Consider the following 20863-nt stretch of genomic DNA (forward strand, 5'->3'; position numbering starts at 1 on the left):
GCAGAACTATGTTTGGTTGAAACAACTGCTTCGTGTCCTCTACACAAATTACTCTAATACAAGCCGGGGGTGGGGAGGGGGTGGGGGAGAAAGCCATAGCAAAGGCAACTTACTCTCAGTCCACTCTCAGATTTTATGTCCATAATCGTCAGCACAGTTTCATAGAGAATGGCATTTCCCACATTTTTACTTGTTTCTGTATTAGTGGCAACCTGGAGAAAAGAAACAAAATAAGGGACTCCAACACATCCAAACCAGCTTCTCTTTGTGCCGTTCTGCAGAACAGGCAGCAAAATGAACCAACCCCTAGCAAACAACCATCACACCTGTGAACACGTGTCTCTTGCACCAAATCCAACCCAGCACAGCAACCAACTGTAGCCTCACCAGTGCTGCCAAATCATTAAGAAACCAAAAGAGAAAGTTTAAGCTGCTTGTCAACCTTGCAGACCTCACCTGTGCAAGTATATCATTCATTGCTTCACTAGAATCATCATCATTTCGCCCTAAAATTCTTAGTAACCGCAGGATTCGTACCTATTTGACAAAATAAAGCAAAGAAAGTATCACTGGATGGCAGTGTTTTACATGGGGGGCATGAAATGCCCAGTACACTTCCCAAGGCGTGGCAAAGAAGCAAAACAAGCTGCTGATTTCCATTCCTAACCAAAATGCTTATCCTTAATAGACCTTTACCAACAAGAAGCAGGCTTACACTGCTCATTTTCTCCTCGCTAGCCAGAACTGTTAAGGGTACCCCCACTGCCCACTAGGCACAGCTGCACAAGACCAACACATGTTGCCGCTTCTCCCTTTTGTCACAGCTTCACCCAAGGCACTACAACTGCTATTTAAACTAAGGCAGGTGTCTTTCACTAAGGCAGATGAAGAGCATTTGCACAATCAGCTCTAATGAAGACACAAAACCTTAAAATCAGCACAGCTGCCCTGAGGTAATCACCCCATCATACTAAAGTCTCAAAACACAGTGCTAGAATGAAAGCTATCAATCATTGTTTGTGTCAGTTCTTACCTGCAAAAAGGGGTCACTGATCCCAGACACATCATGCTCTGGTGAATATCCAGACATGATAAGGTTCTTCAGAATACGAACTAATTGGGGAACAAGCTGCGAAGAAGAGAGTTCTCCCATTAGGGTGCTGTTCCTTCCCCCTCCCCCCCTCCCAGCTCTGAAGTACAGGTCCAAGAGCAAACCCTGTATTTGAAAGCAAGTCCGTCTATGGATTCTTCCACAAAGTTCAGCCTGCACATCTGGAGCTGATGTTCTATGACTACCTACAGCTTAGCTAGGGCACAACTAGAAGCAGTTAAGCTGGGACCTGAGCACCATATTCTGTCTTTAAAGTACTAAATCTACCAGAGCTTGGCAGTTGAGACCTGAGGGGAAATACCAACTTAAATTCCTCTCTCCATGAAAAAGGGATGTTCTGGGACTATTAAAATGGTATAATGCCAGTTTCTTTCCAACTGTGCGAGCTAAAAAACTCAGAAGCAGTCCAGTTTCCTCAGATGTCGATGGCACTGGTCTCCCAGTAGACACCTACCCATAGAAGTAAGTTACCTTTCAAGACTTGTACACAGCTCTGAAGAAGCGCTACCTATTTGCAAAAGTTTGGTTCAATTCCCTCCATCTTGGGCATCTCTAGTGATGCACTTCATCTGCCAGGGCAACTCTGAGGGACCATAATAGATTTCTCCATAGTATCTCACACATGCCAAGCAAGTAATCAGTTTAGGGCAGAACATGGCAAGTAAAGCCAATCATTAAAGCAGACAAGCTATAACAAACTTACTATTTATCTCCAAAAACCTTCATAGCAGCCACGAGTAGCAAAATAGTCTCAGGGATTAAATAGAAGCTCATTTCCAACACATCCTATGAAAAATCTTAAGACAGAAATGACTAATTTTCATTGAACTGTAAGAGCAAAACCACTCCTGATGGATGACATAGAGATGTAGATCTCTACAAGCTTTATTCCTTCCATAGAAAGTTTCTTCTATCCCTCTCAGTGCTGGTATTATTAAAATAATCCAGACACTGGCTGGAGATGAGGTGGCAAACTAGACAGAGGTGTTTACAGTGGCTGCACTAAGTAGATTTTCATTGCCGAAGCATGGCTAGCACCAGGACAGCATAATTTTTTCCTCTCAACTCCACACATGACAACTACAGTTTATCAAAACATTCTCTACAAAACCCTTCCCAACAATTCACCCTTAAGACTTAATACATTTTCCCATCCTTGAGATGGGCTGCTCCTGCATTCATGTACACCTACTATGAGTCAGGGATTGCATTCACACTAAATTTTTACCAGATCAGAGATTGCTTATAGTAAAGTTGCCACTCGGACAACAACAAATCAAGCTGGTGCTTTAGATTCAGGACAGGGAGTAGCAGAATGTGCCAAAAGCACAATGTGACTGAACCGAGCACAACAACCGCATGTGGATAAACTAAGTGGGCAATGTTTTCTGGACTAAAGTCCTGTACGTTTGTGGTACAAGACGAAAACCAGCTGAGTTTCTCCATCATCTCTTTTTATTCCTACCTTTGCTCTTCAGGAGCTACATATTCCTCTGAAAACATGCATTTCATAAAACACACAAATGAAAGGAACCATGAATTTCCTATTATCTGCCTTAAAGAGGAAACCAAAGGATGCTGCAATATCTTCCTTCAAGACAGAGTAACAGACAAGTGGAGTGACCAGCTGGAGCATTCCTGGAACCCTGATTAACATTTTATTTGCCCTCTAACATGCAAGAGTTATCAGGACTGAGGACAGGACAAACAAAGGGAAACATTACAGCCATGGAGATCGGTTGAGGGCCAGCCCCCAATCTTCTGTAGTCAAATTACACCCATGAAAAATATCAGCAATGCAACTGTACTCAGTAGCTCTTTGCAGCACAGTAAGCCCACTTACAGGCAGCTAATTAACTGTCTCTCCTGCTCTCCTTTTGGGAATCACCCAAAGTTGCCCCAAGATTCAGGCAAAACACAAACGCCAGTTTGTGGTAAGAAGAAAGCCAAGTGCTATAGTTTGCATAGGCACAAAAAATTCCCTAAAATATTCCTCAAGTGAGAGAGAACTTGAGGAAAGCAATCTCATGTTTGGAGAAGGCCGCAACGGAGATTCAGGGCTGCCATGGGTATAAAGGTTTAGTGACAAGACCAAACCAGCACACAAAAAGCATTAGACAAGTACAATTGATCTAAGCATATGGCATCAATCATAAATGTGGCATTAAGAGGCACTGCCTCACAAGAGACAGACATCTACAGATTCAATGCAAGCATGCACCATCTAAAAGAATTAACTCTTACCTTTTCATTCTAACACACAGCAGGATTCCAAACAGACAAAAGGGACAAAACAGACGAAGCAGGCATTAGGGATAGATCAATGTTATACCATTCACAGCATAAACAACAAGAGATAGCTAGAAAAGAATGTACCTAGTACCTAAATTTTGTGGACTCGGCTCTTCTCTCTTTTCCCCACACAACTATCATCTTAACTGAGTGATTAGGAGTGGGGGTACCTGCCTTCAACGTGACCCCAGTCCCACTTTCACTCCTGCTTTGACATATACAATCAGGGCAAGGAAAGATGCATGCCAAAATGCTAAGATGCATCAAAGAACATACTGTGTGGAATCCCTAATGATATACACAAGCCAAGGAAGAACAGTAAACTGGGCATGCAAATAAATAAGCACCTTTAAGACTTTTCAGAGGGGCAAACACCCAGTTCTGTTCCACCAGCTTTGTTCAATTTCTCCTTCTTTGACCAAGAAGTCAGAACAACATAATCAATGCAATTTTCAGATGCCCTTCTATTGGTAGTCTTTCGTATGGCAATAATACAGCACAGCACATTATAGCAAACAGCATAAGGAAGCTTGTGCTAGGGGGCAGAGGGAGAGGAGAAGCAAACATTCCTAGGCAGAAGAGGAAGAGTGACATTGACTCTCAAACCCTTAAGTTACAGTGGAAAATGATGTAATATAGCATGCACCAGAGATGAGGTATCTACAGAACTAGAACTTCCATTGGTATTTTTGACCTGAGTTAATAAAATGGTGTGGCTGTGGTTAAGGCACATTGGTGTATAAGCCTCAGGTTTTCATCTTTGCCTCTTTACGTTTATGTTTGTGATTCCAGCATCACTGTGCAATTAGCCTCAAAAGAGTGGAAAAAATCCTACGGCAACATCAAGGAGGACTTTAGGATGAGTTTCATACTGCACAGTCTTAAGACTGATGTTTTGTAACTTACCCACTTATTGAAGGGAATTAGGTTTAGATGCACACAAAATTCCCCCATGTAATGATTTTTTTTTTTAAAATGTTGATAACAAGCAGACAGTATCATTAAATTCTTCACCCAAATAGCTGTAAGGATTTTATTAAAAGACATGCATGCTGCTTTCACTAAGCAGACTAAGAGGACACATCGGGGGGGAAAAAAAAAAAACCCCCAACCACCCACGACAAATAAAACCATGAACATTAACTTTGCAATATTATCAGTTCACACCTACCTTTCTAAAGTGTGCAAGCATGTCTGGGCTTCTCTCACACATCTCTGTGAGGAGGACAACTGATGTGTGAAGAACACCTAAATGTGAGAGGGAAAAAAGAAAAAAGTACTAACAGAATTTCATTGGCTTCAGACATGTGACAAAGATCATAAGGAAACAACAGGAAATAATTTTAAAAAATACTTTTCTTGTATCCAACATATCTACCCCAAAATATATTTGCACTTGCAACTGTGCCCAAGGGAAAGCAGAGAGCAATGTGCTCACGTCTTAAAGCTGCAACTAAAGGCCAAAGAGGACAGAAATTGGACTTTGTCTGCAGAAGCTTGGATACTAAACACACAGTCAGAGGGTAACAGACATAGTTGGACTAAATGATCTTTAAGGTCCCTCCCTTCAAGCCCAAACCATTCTACATAAACATAAGACTCTAGAAGGACAATTATGTATTAATTGCCTTGTAGGTGTTGGGTTCCTCATACTTCCCCATTTCCTCTTCTGATTTCAGTACCCTAGCCAACCTTATGTGACCTGAACTGGGTCTTCCTCAGAAGGTCTCAGAACTCAGTCCAGAAAAAGACTACAGACAACTGCTTGGTCAAGCCATCGTCTGTGCATTGGCAGCCAGTTGCTGCGAGCCCTGCCTTAATGAAACCCAGTCAAAGTGTCTCTGAAAACATGTCAGTTACAAACCATTTAACTAAATGTCAACACTGGGTAACTTGTGAAATATAACCTTGTAAAGCATGAAGCTTCAACAATGAGCATTATTTTACGTCTGCATTCAGCTGTAACACAGCAATCCTTCTCAGATGCTAACTTTTTCAGTTATTTATTTTCTATAACTGTTACGTCTGTACTGGAGAGCTGCTGACTCAGAAAGAGACGAGTAGCCTGCTTAATAAGCAATGTTTTCTACTGAGATGACGACATTTGTATTCCACAAGTTATGCAGCCTTCTGACCTATTGCAGATTCTAGCCAGAATCTGTTCTGAAGTACATAAATATCTATCTATAAAGCTTGTGTCACAGCTTTCTTAACACTGACACTGCTTACTTATCACTGAGACCTCCCAAGAAGCTGCTAAAAGGGTTTCATATATATTCTGCTTCAGGGAAAGCTCAACACAAAGCCCATGGCTAAGACTGCTGGAAATGGGATGCTGATTTTGAAGGATGAGGAAAGCAGAAAGGACAATCTAATTCTTGAATACAAATTAACCTAGACTCAATTCTCTGCATGGCCAAGGCTTGAAGAGGAGTGTTCCTGTCTTTAAAGAAGCAACAGAGGGAACAGAACAGCTCTCAGCTTTTCAGGTTTGCATAAGATAAAGACAGAGGACCTCATGCCACCAAGTTGGATCATGTAGGCATCACTCACTGACAAAGAGTCTTACAGACCATTGCCTGTTTGAAACAGTGCCTGCTCTAAATGTTCTGATCATCACATCTTAAACCAAGGTAAACCAGCTGCACACATATGAACTACATTCCACATGCAAACTGTCCTGTACCTCAAAGGTTACAACACATGCAGCATAAAAAAAAAAATGGCAACATTAGCTTCTCAGGAAGTTACTGTGGCCCGTTAGTGCTGTTGGCACTTAAAACTACCCTGTCTTGACACAGAACTTCTCCCTGTAATGGGTTTTCAGCACTGCAAACATCTACTGTAGAACTCCTAGTGCACCCACCTATTTTCTTAAGGCACATGCTCATTGCAGATGTGCCACAGGACTGAGAATTTGGGAAGTGAGCACTAGGCTTGACACAAATTAGTCAAGATGTCAATACTACCATTTCTCTTTAAATCATTTTCTAGAAGCACTTGTGCAAGAGAACGCATTACAACAGAATAATCTCGCAAAAAAACATTAAAGCGAGTATCTGTTTTATGATGTAGTTCTGATGAAAAACAGCACTGAAGAAAGACTCCTTCCTGACAGTGATGTAGGTATCTCAGTCCTGGGAACACCTGCTAAAGTGACGTCAGAGAATCCTATAATGCCGTGCTAACGGAAGACAAAAAAACCCACCCTAAAACCTGCACTTTACAGTCCCTTTAGGCAGTGTATTAGTTGGATAAAAATCACAAACTTTCCTATTCTACCCACTGTGAAGTGTATCAAAAAACAGTGAGAGATCCTTTTGTCATTTGTGCCATGTCAAAGTCCTGCTGACCGGCAGAATCATAAATATCCCTTCCTTCTGAGTGACATTTGCTTTCACTGCATAGAAACAGGATGAAACAAAAGGCTTAGGGCAGCAAGTACACCATCCCGTAAAGAAGGGCACATCTTTGCTAAGTAGAGTCTCAGGTATTACCATGGTTCTTCTCATTCAGCAAGTTTTTCGTGGCTGGCAGGAACATCTCCATGAGTTCAGGCACCTTTCTAATGACATGAACAGCACACAATGCTGCCTGTACAGGAAAAACAGCTCTGTTAGTGCATACTATAATGACAACGATACATATTTTGAGAACATCTAGCACAGTGGTATCTATCACAAATTTCACGATATACAAAGGCCTGGAAAGTTTATGGTACATTTTTCCATCTCTCTACTACAAGTGATACTAAACAGCATCACAGAGAAGAGTTCAATAAAACTACCACGAGTGAAGGGGGGTGGGGGGTGGAGAGAAATAGGAATACTCTCACTAGCAATGGATCATTTTCACATCATTCACTTCAGAAGAGATATTAACTGCAAAGGAGCTCTGCCTTTAACAGGGCTACTTCAGTTTGTCTTCCTGTTGCTAGGGAGGGGATAATACATTGGAAGCAAATGATATTTGTGTCAAATTTGTGGCTTGTTTTCTTTCCCTTGAATATTATCTCCTTCCCTACAAATCAACTTCCTCCTGCAATTGATGGGTCCTATGAAAAACAAAAGCATCCTGAAAAAAATTTGCCTACTTCTAGGGTGCAGAAGCAACAGGAGCCACTATTCTTTGCAGCTGCCTGAGAATCAAGTGCACTGAGGGCCTCCTCCCAATATACAGCAATAGCTCTTAGCATTGCTTTCTCTCCAATCTCTATATCTAGTACTACAAAGAAGTAACAATGCATGCCTTCCTAAATCTTACTGCTTCCCACCCTCCCCAAGACTTAACAATGAAATAAATTTAAATGAACAAGGGTGATTACACTTTGCAGATGCTATGGCACACTTGCTACGGAAGCGAGACAATTTGTAACTGTTTGCCCCTTTCAAGCCCTTAACCTTTCTATCTCGCATACTACTGTCATCATCGCCAACAGAAGAGATCAAATAGGTTCAAATCTTCAGATATCATCCTGCACTGTTAATGATCAAAGTTAACTCTGGACTCATCTGAGAAGATACAGAAATAAAACTGATCGCTAGAAGTTATGAAGTTACTAGGTTAATGTCTGTGCACAGGCAGGTGTTCACATTACTACCAATAACCTTAAGGTAGAGAGTATCAAAACAGAAACAACTGCCTCACATGCTGGAGACTTGTCTTTTAGAGTCCTACACACACTCCTGCCATAGACAGGGAGGGAGTTTTGACCTCTATCTGTATTGCACACTGGGAAAATACTCAGCCAGTGTGATCCAAGCCATCTAGCATTCCAGATACTAGCAAGGTATCCAATCAATCCTGAGTTTTAATCCATAACAAAGTATTCGAAAGTTCCCTGAAGTACCTTCTTCCTAAGATAGGAGTTGGAAGTTTTGAGGAGCTTTTCCACCTCTCCTGCAAGGTCTCTGCACATTTCTGAGGAGCCCATGCAGCCAAGAGTGCAGAGTGCCAGCCCCTGCACATATTGCGTGCTGTGATTAAGGTCACTGTAAAGGAGAACAAAAAAAGCCAGTCAGCATGCACACAGAGAACCTGAACGCACAAGAAAGGCACCTATATCTACAGTCATCTAACCAGCTGCACACATGGCCCACAAGAACTCTGCAGATTCTCAGCCATTTGGGAGGATGACTTGGGAGCTTTGAGTGCATGTACCACAGGGTTTGCTACTACTTCTACTCAGAATGCTCAATTACAAAGATAAATACTTGGTTAAAACTATCAGATGGGAATCTAGGGATTGAGCCGAGAAGAGGGAAGACCACACAGAATTCCATTAAATTCCTAAAGCCAAGACAGAATGGTGTATTTTGGAACTTGCATGCAGAAGAGACCCTAACATGAAGCACAGACCTGCAGTGACGCCGTAGGTTGTCCCAGTTTAAACGTGTTCTAGGGTAGGCTTTAGCTTCTGCATTTATAAACCAAACAGTATATAAAAATCTATGTAAAAACATCTTCTATCCCAAGTAAAACCACAAACCCCACCACTCGTACACCTCGAAAATAATCCATACAGGAATTTTGATCAGCAATCCTAACTATTCATATGCCTAAGGAAGTTGCAAAAAGCGGACAAGAAGTTAAACCACCCAACAGTAGGTGCGATTCATGAGGCCAGCTACCAGCGTCACACTAAGTACAAGACAATGTAGCTTCCACATGGCAACCCCAGCCTTTAAAACGCATTTCTAACACTACTTTTCCATCAGACTCTTTGGTGCTCATGTCGCCGCAGCATCCAGGATTCAATGCTGAAGAAAGTAAAGATTATGGTTCCTGGTTTGGGAGGCAAGGGTAGCTGGGGTTTGCATGATGGGAGAGCAGGGGAAACGAGGGGTATGTAACCAAAGGCGAACAACGTGCAGTAAAGCGAGAGACAGTATTCTGGTTATAACATTAAGCAGCTATCGCAACATGCAGATGAAGGAAGAGACAGCACATGCCACTACATGGGTTGGTTTTTTGTTTCCTTCCTTTAACAAGTCTTTGGCAGCTATATAAAGCTGTGTGCATAGCAAGTATGTGCTTCGCAAGGGCGCTCGCTTTTTTTGTATCAAAAATCTAGGTCTTGCTATAAAATAATGACAGTGTCATAAATCAAATACCTTGATGTCTAAATAAAAGCAAGACAAAGTGGTAGATACAGAAGCCAAAGGAGAAAGCAATAAACAACCCACTGAGGTGGTGGGAAGCTGTCCACCAGTTTTGCTCAGCTTCAGTCTGACCCATTTCCAGTCCAAACTCACTATACCCTTACCACACAAATTCATTTTAGCATAAACAATCAAAAGAGGGGTTAACCTAGCAGCCTGGTTCTAATGGAAGAGCCTCACAAGTATGACATTTCCATGAAAAATCTTTAGCCAAATGTCTCTTCTCTCCTGGATACCAGGTCCAAAGTTAGCAGATCCTCAGGCCTGCAGTTTTGTCAAGTTTCTTTCCAATCACTTTGAGGCCACAGTCTAACTGCAGAGCAGTAATTTACTTGCTAATATCTGGGAGGCTTATGTCCTAAAAGTAAATAATAATAAAAACAGACACACCACACACAACCAAGCAGGCATCTGAATAAATCAACTGGAACCCAGTTGTTCCACTCCTGCTCCCATCCATCTTGAAAAGGAGTGTTACTGGAAATGCACCAACCGTCGTCTACTAAACTGTAACGTAAACCAGTCCCAGTTCAATACCATTTTGCAGAGAGAAAAAAAAAGGTTTGGTTTTCTTTGGTTTTTTTTTTTTTTTAAAAAAAAAAATTATTTCCCATCCTGTCTTGTCTGATTTCAGCGAGGTGCCAAGTGACCACACATCCCAAGTTGCTGCCTTGCTTCCAAGGAAAGCCACTCATCAGGACCATTAGGCCAACCTCAAGAAGAAAGCAGGATACATAGCCTTGATCCCTGAAGTCAGACGACTCTTCAGAGCTCATCAGCAGAAGCAAACAAACACAGGACAACATGGCTGCAGCAATATATATGACTTTGTGACATATGATGGCCAGTCCAGCCTACAGAGTTTTAACAGTTTTATAAAAACATCCTGATTCATTCATATTTAAAAGGTGCATGGACCTTTACTGATGCCACATTACTGCTCACCTGGCTCTTTCCTACTGCAAGCTGAAAGATAACTAATGTACAGAAGTGTTCTTTACAACAATTAGGCATCTTCTGCACTGTCTGAACAGCTTACTGTGGTCATTTCATCTTCCCGATTTTATTCATCTTAACATGACCTCCAGAAACACGTTACTACCATCCTGTAACAGCAGTTATATGAAGCGTTGCTGGCCACATACGCCTCTTCATACCCCTCTAAGGAAGCTGGACATGATCATTCAATGCAGTACAATACTAGAACAGCCTTGTACAGTCAACAGTATACAACAAATTGAAGATAACAGTTTTCTAACACAAGGGAAAAAATAAAGTACTGAAAATATCACTGTTGGGAGTGTACTTTCAGATCCTGAAACCTCAAAGCATGTGTTGATGGAGAGAGAGGTGGCACCCTTACTTCTTGATGCAATTGGTCATAAGAAGATGGACATCCTGTCTCTCATCCAGCAGCAACATGGCACCTAAATACCCAATGCGCTTGTCTGTGAATTTCTGAGAGGCAATGAGCTTGAGGCACTCCAACTGGAAAAAAAAAAAAAAAAAAAGGAAAAAAGAAGAAAAAAAAAAGACAGAATTAGCTTAAACTACTTCTTAGCTAGAGGAGAAACAGTTTGAATTTTGATGTTCACTCATTTAGGTCTCTCAGAATGCATTTTTTGAAGTATATTTTATTCCCACTTTGGTGATGTGGAAAACAAAGGTTAAATGACGTGCCCAAAGCTCCCAGCAAGCTAGCAGGAAAGTCATTACCAGCTCCTCATCGTGAAGTAGCCAGACACTGTTGGCCTTCCATTCCATGACCTCAGATATACCAGATATGTGCGTTTATGTCAGATCACAAAAGTAAAAGGTAACATATTTACAGAGATAAGAGATCCATCATTAAAACAGTAAAGATTTGGAAATCTAGATCATGTGTCATGTTTGATATCTGTGGGACACTTCTGAACCAAGCTTAAATGGGTCCATCTACCTACCAGAGAGAGGACTGATGATGCTCTGTAAGTCAAGTTGTCAAAACCAGTTTTTGTTTATGATGACCTGTAACTAACTTGCTAGTTAGGTGGATCCTAGATACAGTCAGAGATAGTTAAGTTTTTGTGCTGCTCTGTAATCTCTGGTTGAACACCTGAAGTTTGACTAAAATCATATGCATTGTAGGCACTACAAGCTTCCCTTTCACCATGTAGAAAGGCCAACCGTGTTCAATAGCATAAAGGAGATCCCTGAGATAACATTCATAGCTGCCACTTGCACTCAGCTGATTTAAGAATCTGCTAGCCCATTTTTAAACTTAACACTTAAAAGACATCAGCCGCAGAGATATTCTGACATTACTGCGCACTACAATATTCTTCTCTAACAGAAGAGTTACACTATACTCAAGTATAATCAATCTCTGCTTTCCAGACAGGATGTAGCAGAAATGGCTTCTCAGGTAGGAGATGTATCCCTCACAAACACATCCCATGTTTTACAAGTCAGCTGCAAGTAAACACACACAAAGGGTTTAAGGAGAGGGTCAGACAAAGCTTGCGACAGATCCATTTTAAAGGAAGTAAAGGGGGCATGCACAGGCAAAAATACAGGGCATCATGAAAGGTTTTTCACAGTCCCTAGCTATAGGGAAGCTTGAACAGGGCAACAGACACAGGTGAGATGCAAGCAGCACACACACATCTGGAGGGTAAAGTTGTACAGGATACTGATAAGAAAATTTAAGTTGAAGTGCCAGAGAAAATAAGTGCTATGGCCTAGCCCCTGACAAGTTCTCACAACAGCACGGCATCAGAACATATACCTCAACTGTGCAGAAGCTGCTACATATGAACACCCAGCTAGTGCAGAACGACAAACTGGTAAGAAAAAGCTTGACAGCAAGTACAGTTTGCTAGGCTTAAAGGCCCTGGAAAACTAGAGTAAAGGAACACCTTTGTTGAACAATAAGATCAGTCATCCACAAGGATAACTGAACTTGCACAAATGGGCAAGATCAACCAGGGATAAGGTACAGAACACTAGATATCAACCTCTTATCTTTCCAGTGCTTTCTGTAGGAGAATAACGCACCTCTGAACCAACTTTCTTCCTCAGGTTTACAAGATACTTACCTTCCATTCATGACCTCAGATATACCAGATATGTGCGTTTATGTCAGATCACAAAAGTAAAAGGTAACATATTTACAGAGATAAGAGATCCATCATTAAAAATAAAACAGTAAAGATTTGGAAATCTAGATCATGTGTCATGTTTGATATCTGTGGGACACTTCTGAACCAAGCTTAAATGGGTCCATCTACCTACCAGAGAGAGGACTGATGATGCTCTGTAAGTCAAGTTGTCAAAACCAGTTTTTGTTTATGATGACCTGTAACTAACTTGCTAGTTAGGTGGATCCTAGATACAGTCAGAGATAGTTAAGTTTTTGTGCTGCTCTGTAATCTCTGGTTGAACACCTGAAGTTTGACTAAAATCATATGCATTGTAGGCACTACAAGCTTCCCTTTCACCATGTAGAAAGGCCAACCGTGTTCAATAGCATAAAGGAGATCCCTGAGATAACATTCATAGCTGCCACTTGCACTCAGCTGATTTAAGAATCTGCTAGCCCATTTTTAAACTTAACACTTAAAAGACATCAGCCGCAGAGATATTCTGACATTACTGCGCACTACAATATTCTTCTCTAACAGAAGAGTTACACTATACTCAAGTATAATCAATCTCTGCTTTCCAGACAGGATGTAGCAGAAATGGCTTCTCAGGTAGGAGATGTATCCCTCACAAACACATCCCATGTTTTACAAGTCAGCTGCAAGTAAACACACACAAAGGGTTTAAGGAGAGGGTCAGACAAAGCTTGCGACAGATCCATTTTAAAGGAAGTAAAGGGGGCATGCACAGGCAAAAATACAGGGCATCATGAAAGGTTTTTCACAGTCCCTAGCTATAGGGAAGCTTGAACAGGGCAACAGACACAGGTGAGATGCAAGCAGCACACACACATCTGGAGGGTAAAGTTGTACAGGATACTGATAAGAAAATTTAAGTTGAAGTGCCAGAGAAAATAAGTGCTATGGCCTAGCCCCTGACAAGTTCTCACAACAGCACGGCATCAGAACATATACCTCAACTGTGCAGAAGCTGCTACATATGAACACCCAGCTAGTGCAGAACGACAAACTGGTAAGAAAAAGCTTGACAGCAAGTACAGTTTGCTAGGCTTAAAGGCCCTGGAAAACTAGAGTAAAGGAACACCTTTGTTGAACAATAAGATCAGTCATCCACAAGGATAACTGAACTTGCACAAATGGGCAAGATCAACCAGGGATAAGGTACAGAACACTAGATATCAACCTCTTATCTTTCCAGTGCTTTCTGTAGGAGAATAACGCACCTCTGAACCAACTTTCTTCCTCAGGTTTACAAGATACTTACTTACACAGCCCTCTGCAAAAATGCAATGTAGAATTGACGACATCTAAGCTACGGTGTAAGAGTCAACAAAGGCAGAAGAGGAACAACTAAGAAAAAGCATAAGAAAACTAACGACTGCAAAAGATACTGTAAGATACACTTCTCATACTTTTGAATCTGAATGATACTACTGAAATTTACCCTGTGAAAGGCTGATGAGTTCTTGTTCCACTTGAATACAAATACATGCAAACTAGCTTCATGCACAGCAATCTGAGAAACGTGATCAGCTGAAGCTCTAACTAGGTCTAATTAGTGGAAGAAATATTAATACCATTATATCCATTTCATTCAGAGGAACAATTAAAATCTGCTACATCAGTACTGTAACAGATACATTGGTAAAGCTGGATAAGATACAGGCATACAGCCAGACTACAGCTTACCCAAATTTTTACTGACATAGTCACTCTTTAACTGCAATTTTTTTGCAAGTAAAAATAATGACAATAATAATAAAGTTATTTGACCATTTGCCCAGGCTGCCTGACACCTTCTAAACCTGCACAAATGGCCTTTGCACACTCAAGAGACAGCTTGCCATCCAGGGCATCTCAGCACGCAGTGGCTAAATATGGTGCTCATGCTCATATTTCTGTGCAAGACATCCTGGGTCAAAGCTGAGGATCCCTGGCTTGAGAAGAAGTAGATCAACCATCCACCACTTCTGACACCTTCTCTAAATTCCCTTTTATTACTGGTTACCCATCCACACTGCTAGCTGAAGTCAGATGTCTGCTTAGATCTTTAAGAGAGACCGTCTAATGCAGCCTGTAGCTCTCCTCCATTTTCCACCAAAACATATTTCCTGCGTATTTGTCCTGTCGCTCTCAGAAACTTCCTGCCTGCAATGCTGGGCTGTCGATCTACCAGACCCAGGTCCCCAGCTCACGCAAACTACACGCCACCTACATAACGTTAGCACTTTGAAAGATTCCTTCCAGTTACAAGCATTAAGGACATGCAACTTGCTCACTTGAAGAGTACTTGTTAAAATCCCTTCTCAGCCTTGTGTCCTACACCTTCCTGAAAGCGCAGCTCAGACGACGTGAGAACCAAGACCATCGAATGAAGAGCTCTGTTGCCAAAATAGTCAGCATAGATGCTTCTGTTTGAGATGTAGCAGCCCTGGCAATAATAGATATTGAATAAGCTGTTTTATCCTTCTTCCACTGAGGGTGAAGATGTAATTTACCATTACTGACCAAAGCAGAAACTGAAAAATTATTACATATCTGGTCTAATTTTCCATACATGGGATTAAATAATTGAATAACAAGATAAAATAATCCCAGTAAAATTTAAACATGTTCCTAACATGGGTCAAATGTAGAAATTCTAGATGACACTTATCTGTAACACTTTTCATTCTTCCTGCAGCTCTTAGATACTTAGCCTTAATTTTTGTGACAGGAAGTTCTCTCTTGGACCAGGGAGTCTGGCTCTGTGAAGTGTTAAAAACCAGGATAATAATCAAATTCACTTGCTCTTATGCAACAGCTCGTTATCCTGTGAGAAGAACCCAACAATGCAGAAGTAAGATGATGCACTTTATATGCAATAACACAGCCCAGACTCACTTACTAACACGAGGACTATTTGGAATTTGATTTTAGTGTTTACTGTTTCAGGGAGGAGTGTTAAATCCCATCATGAATGGACAGACTCCCAAGAGATGAAGCTACTTTAAGGGACACAACAATTTGACTGACTTTTTATTTAGCTTTATGGAAGGCCTAGTTTAGATTACTACTAACATGACACCTACTGACTTCTAAGCAAAACAGACTATGCCCCAAAGACTGAGCAATGCTCAACTTGAAGAACATCTTGTAGATCAAGAACTCCCACCTTCTGTCTCCCTCTTCCACAATCTACCTGTGTCAAAGACAGTGTGTCAAAAATAAGCCAAGAGATGGAATACTCATACCAGCATTCTCCAAGTCACCTCACTAAGACTGGGATTAGGAACACCAATTTCTTGTTGCTGGGAACAGACCAGCTCTTACCCGCCTAGAACAGATTGCTTCAGAAGGAAAAAGGTATAGAACCCTTGTTTGAAGCATCTGGCATTTTCCATCAGACGCAGGACTCCAAAGCATTCTTTTGAACCCGTGTAGAAATACCTGTATGTACGGGGCTGTGGGTTTAAGAACGACCGCTCTGCAGAAACATAGGTGGTGAGGAGCAGACAGTCTGGCAAAAGCAGACTAACCCTAAGTTTTGTAACAACATATCTAAGTCTCCAAACAGCAGATCTCACTAATAAAGTCAAGACTAACTACTGTAGGTGCAGAACACACGTGAAGATGAACCTCAAAACATCCTAAAGAGCAGACAGCAGAAATGCAGCTAGGAATGCTGTGAACAAGTCAACGTGCCCAAAACACACAAAGCAGATTGGCTTATGCGCATAGCACAGCAAGTATTGAACTCAGACCTACCTGTCCAAAATGTGCAGGGTATCCCAGCATGTGCATATACAGCAGCTTTGCCACATTTCTGCATCGGTATGTGTTATCTTCCTCTCGGAAGGATGACCGGATAGCGGCACATTCCTTTTGGATCATCTCACGCTCTTCTGCCTGGGTTCTTGCTGTCCGGATGGTCCGGATCAACTCCCGCAGTCTGATGGGGGCTGGCATCCTCTGGGAGAAGAAAGAGAGCTGTAAACCTTGTGCTGTATCTAAGGGCTTCATAATGGTCTCATACCTTTGCATATTTTTTGCAATTAAGAAAATGCAGACTGCTTCAGTAGCATGGTTAAAAGTAAACTTGAGAAACAGAGGAATTCATTGTACCTCACATCCGCTTTTCCAGAACATTAGAAACAGGAATTGCTATGCTTTGAGCTAGCTGTCAGGTGAACATAACGTGACTCCCCACCTAAAACAGGCAGAAACGGCCCTCTGCAAGGTATGCTCTCACATTCACATCATCGGCCTCTCTCCAGAAAAGCCAGGCTCCAAAGAAAGTTGATCCCAAAATCATGACAACTGCAGACAGAAGTCCTTTACAACAAGCAATGCTGTTTAATAACTTGCTCAAGATTTTATACAGGTGTTTCAGATAGCCATGCGTCAAAAATCCTGCAAGCTTGTGCCATACACAATTCCTTCTTAGAGGCATGGAAGTCAGCAGACTAAGCAGATGGAAGAGCAATCTTAGCTGTGTGGATATTCAGAGGATAGTCTTTTAAAAATAAATCGACACCTTCCCTTTATTACACACCAATCAGAAAAATCCTTTCTAAACCAAACAATCCTATACTCAAGTTGCCAGCAGAGGGGAACCTCAATCCAACCCACTCCTACCAGTTTGATGCCAGCGCCAGCAATAGATGTCCAGAGCCTGGAGAAGGATCACAGGTCAGCAGAGCACCTGAGGAGCAGCACAAAGGAATTCCAGCCAGTAAGCCAGCTTCATCGGGGGCCCACCTTAAACACCGCTATGCAAATGCATGTAACATGGGGAATAAACCAGAGGAGCTAGAGACGTATGCAAGCCTGCAGGACTATGATCTTATTGGCATCGCAGAGGCATGGTGGGATGGCTCCTGTGGCTGGAGTGTTGGAATGGAAGTATACCGGCTCTTTAGGAAGGACAGGCAGGGGAGACGAGGAGGGGGTGTCACCTTCTATGTCAGGAGCAGGCTCCTGGCAGGACCTGTGGCGAGAGGAGCCCACGCTGGAGCAGGTTTGCTGGCAGGGCTGGTTACCTTGCAGGGGACCGACACTGGAGCAGTCTGCTCCTGGGGGACTGCACCCCATGGAAGTGATGGACCCACGCTGGAGCAGTTGGTGAAGAACTGTAGCCCGTGAGAAGGACTCACGTTGGAGAAGTTCATGGAGGACTGTCTGCTGTGGGAGGGACCCCATGCTGGAGCAGGGGAGGAGTGTGAGGAGTCCTCCCCTGCGAAGGAAGGAGCAGCAGAGACAGCATGTGATGAGCTGACCCCAACCCTCCTTCCCTGTCCCCCTGTGCCGCTCAAGGGGAGATGAGGTAAAGAAAATTGGGAATAAAGCTAAGCCCAGGAAGATGGGAGGGGTGGGGGGAAGGTATTTTAAGGTTCAGGTTTTTTATCCTCTCTTGATTGGTAAAAAATTAAATTTATTTCACCAAGTTGAGTCTGTTTTGCCCATGATGGTAACTGGTAAAATGATCTCTCCCTGTCCTTGTCTTGACCCATGAGCCTTTCAATGTATTTTTCTCTCCCCCTGTCCTGTTGAAGAGGGGAGTGATAGAGCAGCTTTGGTGGGCACCTGGTGTCCAGCCAGGGTCAACCCATCACAAGATCTGGACTATAAATCTGGTCTCCCACAGAATTCATACATAACACTAAATCTCTTCAGTCAAACCATGTAGACCCTTCATATTCTTGTTCCCCATCTTCATACCTAGAAAGTTTGAATTTACAGAGAGACAAAGCATTCAGTTTTGAAAATGGAAGAGTAGAGATGTTCTTTCCGCATAAGGAAACTCCGCCCCAAAATGCTGACGTGTAGGATCAAGATTATTGGACACATTAATCCTTAGTCTTGCCTTGCCTCTCCAGGTGAATTTATAACACTTGCTTACATTACTGTGATATGGAATAAATTAATGCTTACTATGCATTCAGATGCTGCACTAACAAGAATCACAAACATGGTTGAGGGGAAGTAAGAAATCTGTCTCCAGAACGGTATTTGAGCACACAATAAATAAGGCCTCTGAACGCGGCAGTCATGTTCTTTTAATGCAGCTTGTAATGCCCCTACACTGGGAAGATGTTCCTTACACAGTGCCATATTTACATGCCTATGGGGAAGCCTTTAGTTAGACTCTTGAAACCCTTAGTGCAGACCTCTGCTCTTCAGCTAACGGTACAGGTGACAGTGGTAGAACTGTGATCTTTCAGCACCAAGTTAAGATGGTAGGATCACAACAAACAGAACATGGAAACCTCGTGGAGCATAGGAGCAGTACACTGAGACAGACCAATTGTACAGTCTCCGGAGATTTCAGATGCTCAAGTGCAAGTCTCAAAGGAGCACATACAAATATTTTTTGCAAATATTATTTGGCCAAATTGGAAGAGTATTTTCACCAGTGCAACAAAATACACGTCCTCAAAATAAAAGGACAACTCCCCAGCACTCATGCAGACGTCAGCCAGGATCACAAAGGTGTCAAAGCTTTTCAAATAAAAGGTAGTTTAATTCTATCCAGTTCCCCCTACCCACACATAAAAAAATACTTTTCTTACCCTAAGAGAGCAAAATACTTTTCTAAAATCCTGCAGAAAGCCTCAGATGAATAGCTTGCTTGGGAAATTTTAGAATGAGCAGCTTAGTACTATTAAAAAAAGGAAAACAACTAAAAACATGGACTTAAATGGCATGGAAAATTAAGGTAACTGGGCAGGAGTTAATTACTGCAAGCTAGAGGTTCCAATATAGCACGTACTCATTGTTTCCTAGCTGTTGTCTGGTTGTGTTGCTTTACTCCACGGTAAGGTACTCTTAGTGAAAAGGGACAAACACAGATTAACTGTCTGCTATCACTGCAGACTTGTTAACTCGCTGCTAATTACACCCTGCTACAAATCCTAAAAACTTGTTTCCATAAGCCTATCCTTAGAGCCTGCCTTCAGAGCCAAAACTTGGAATAAAACTTAAGGCACAAGGCTTGTCTACCTACAAAGTTACTCTGAAATAAGGTAGGACACAATACCCTCCCAAATTCTATGAATCCCTATAACAACATCTGCTTAAGTTCATGTTTCTGTTCTGAATCTGTCATATCGGGAGTGGTCTCAATCTCCTATAACAGCTATTCTTAATTAATTCAAGTTGACCCCTCATTTCTATAGTAGTCTTCAACTTAACCAACTAATTTACAGGAAGACCATGGTTTGCCAGCCCTTCACTGTCCTAAATGGGCAGTCAAAAGCGGCAGAAAGCAGATGAGAAATGGCCACCCCAGGCCTATCAAAGCTCCGTCCTGTTCAGTACCCTATCTCCGACAACAGCATATACCTAGGGAAGAGTATAAAACCAGGGCAAGCATGTAGCAATACCTCCCTCAGAATTCTCTTGCAGGCTTCAACGATTTGTGGCCCAGGAACTTCCAAGCCAGAAATAAAAAACACTCTGCTTTTATTTACAACCCAGGTAAACTTCTAGAATCAACAATATTCTGCAGGACACAGAGTTCCACAGCTTCACTGCACAACATACGGAGACCCAGCTACTTCTTTTATTCTGCATTCCCAACTACTTGTTTCCAGTGGTGCTCCCAATTATTCTACACATTGCTATCCCCCCCCCATCCTCCTCAGTCTGAAAAACGCAGCCTTGCATCCAGGCCCTTCCATGACCTTTGTTGCCTTGCCTGCGCATTCTATAATTCTCCTGCGTCCTTTCTGAAGGGGGAGAAGAGACGCAAAATGCTGCGCACAGCATTTAAGAGGTAGATAGGCCATTGATTTATTTGTATAAAATGTCTTCTATTTTGCTCCCTATTATTTTCCTAACAATTAGTAACACTCAGCCTGGGGTTCCAATTGCTACAAAGTGCTCAGCTTGTGTTTTTCATATAATAGTATCATAAACCCCTAAAATCTCTTTCCTGCATGGCAACAGCCTGCTTAAAGTCCCTCATCTTCAAGCCTGGACTCACCTCCTACACACACATATCACATGGTTCTAAACCGATTTTGTAAGCCATGCTCTTGTTGGAAAATCGGGAAGAAGTTAAAAAAATAAAAGCACTACTGCAAGAACATTCCTCTGCCATCTATAGGCAATAACTTCATAATCACTAAGATGACCCACGTGCAGGCTCACGCTGAAAGAGGTGGTTCCAGTCC

General features: G+C 42.1%; 1 protein-coding gene across 5 annotated transcripts in view; it reads right to left on the reverse strand.

Annotated features, from left to right (window-relative positions):
• The window catches only part of AP1G1 (adaptor related protein complex 1 subunit gamma 1), a 36144-nt gene extending 18797 nt beyond the window's left edge, over nt 1-17347 (reverse strand). For 2 of the 5 annotated variants that reach the window (XM_009638894.2, XM_035894413.1), the window contains exons 1-8: nt 16455-16658; nt 10928-11052; nt 8253-8394; nt 6901-6997; nt 4575-4651; nt 1034-1129; nt 457-537; nt 114-212 (exon numbers count right to left, since the gene is read on the reverse strand). In XM_009638894.2, the coding sequence (XP_009637189.1) occupies nt 114-212; nt 457-537; nt 1034-1129; nt 4575-4651; nt 6901-6997; nt 8253-8394; nt 10928-11052; nt 16455-16655 (918 nt within the window). In that variant the 5' untranslated portion in view covers nt 16656-16658. Of the gene's footprint in view, nt 1-113; nt 213-456; nt 538-1033; nt 1130-3355; nt 3365-4574; nt 4652-6900; nt 6998-8252; nt 8395-10927; nt 11053-16454; nt 16659-17324 lie in introns of those variants that run through there. The other 3 variants (XM_035894406.1, XM_009638908.2, XM_035894416.1) reach the window with 3 other exon arrangements.
• Nucleotides 17348-20863: the final 3516 nt, after the last annotated feature.

Source organism: Egretta garzetta, unplaced genomic scaffold (assembly GCF_000687185.1).
Source record: "Egretta garzetta isolate BGI_Z169 unplaced genomic scaffold, ASM68718v1 scaffold590, whole genome shotgun sequence".
NCBI classification, from domain to species: Eukaryota; Metazoa; Chordata; class Aves; order Pelecaniformes; family Ardeidae; genus Egretta; species Egretta garzetta.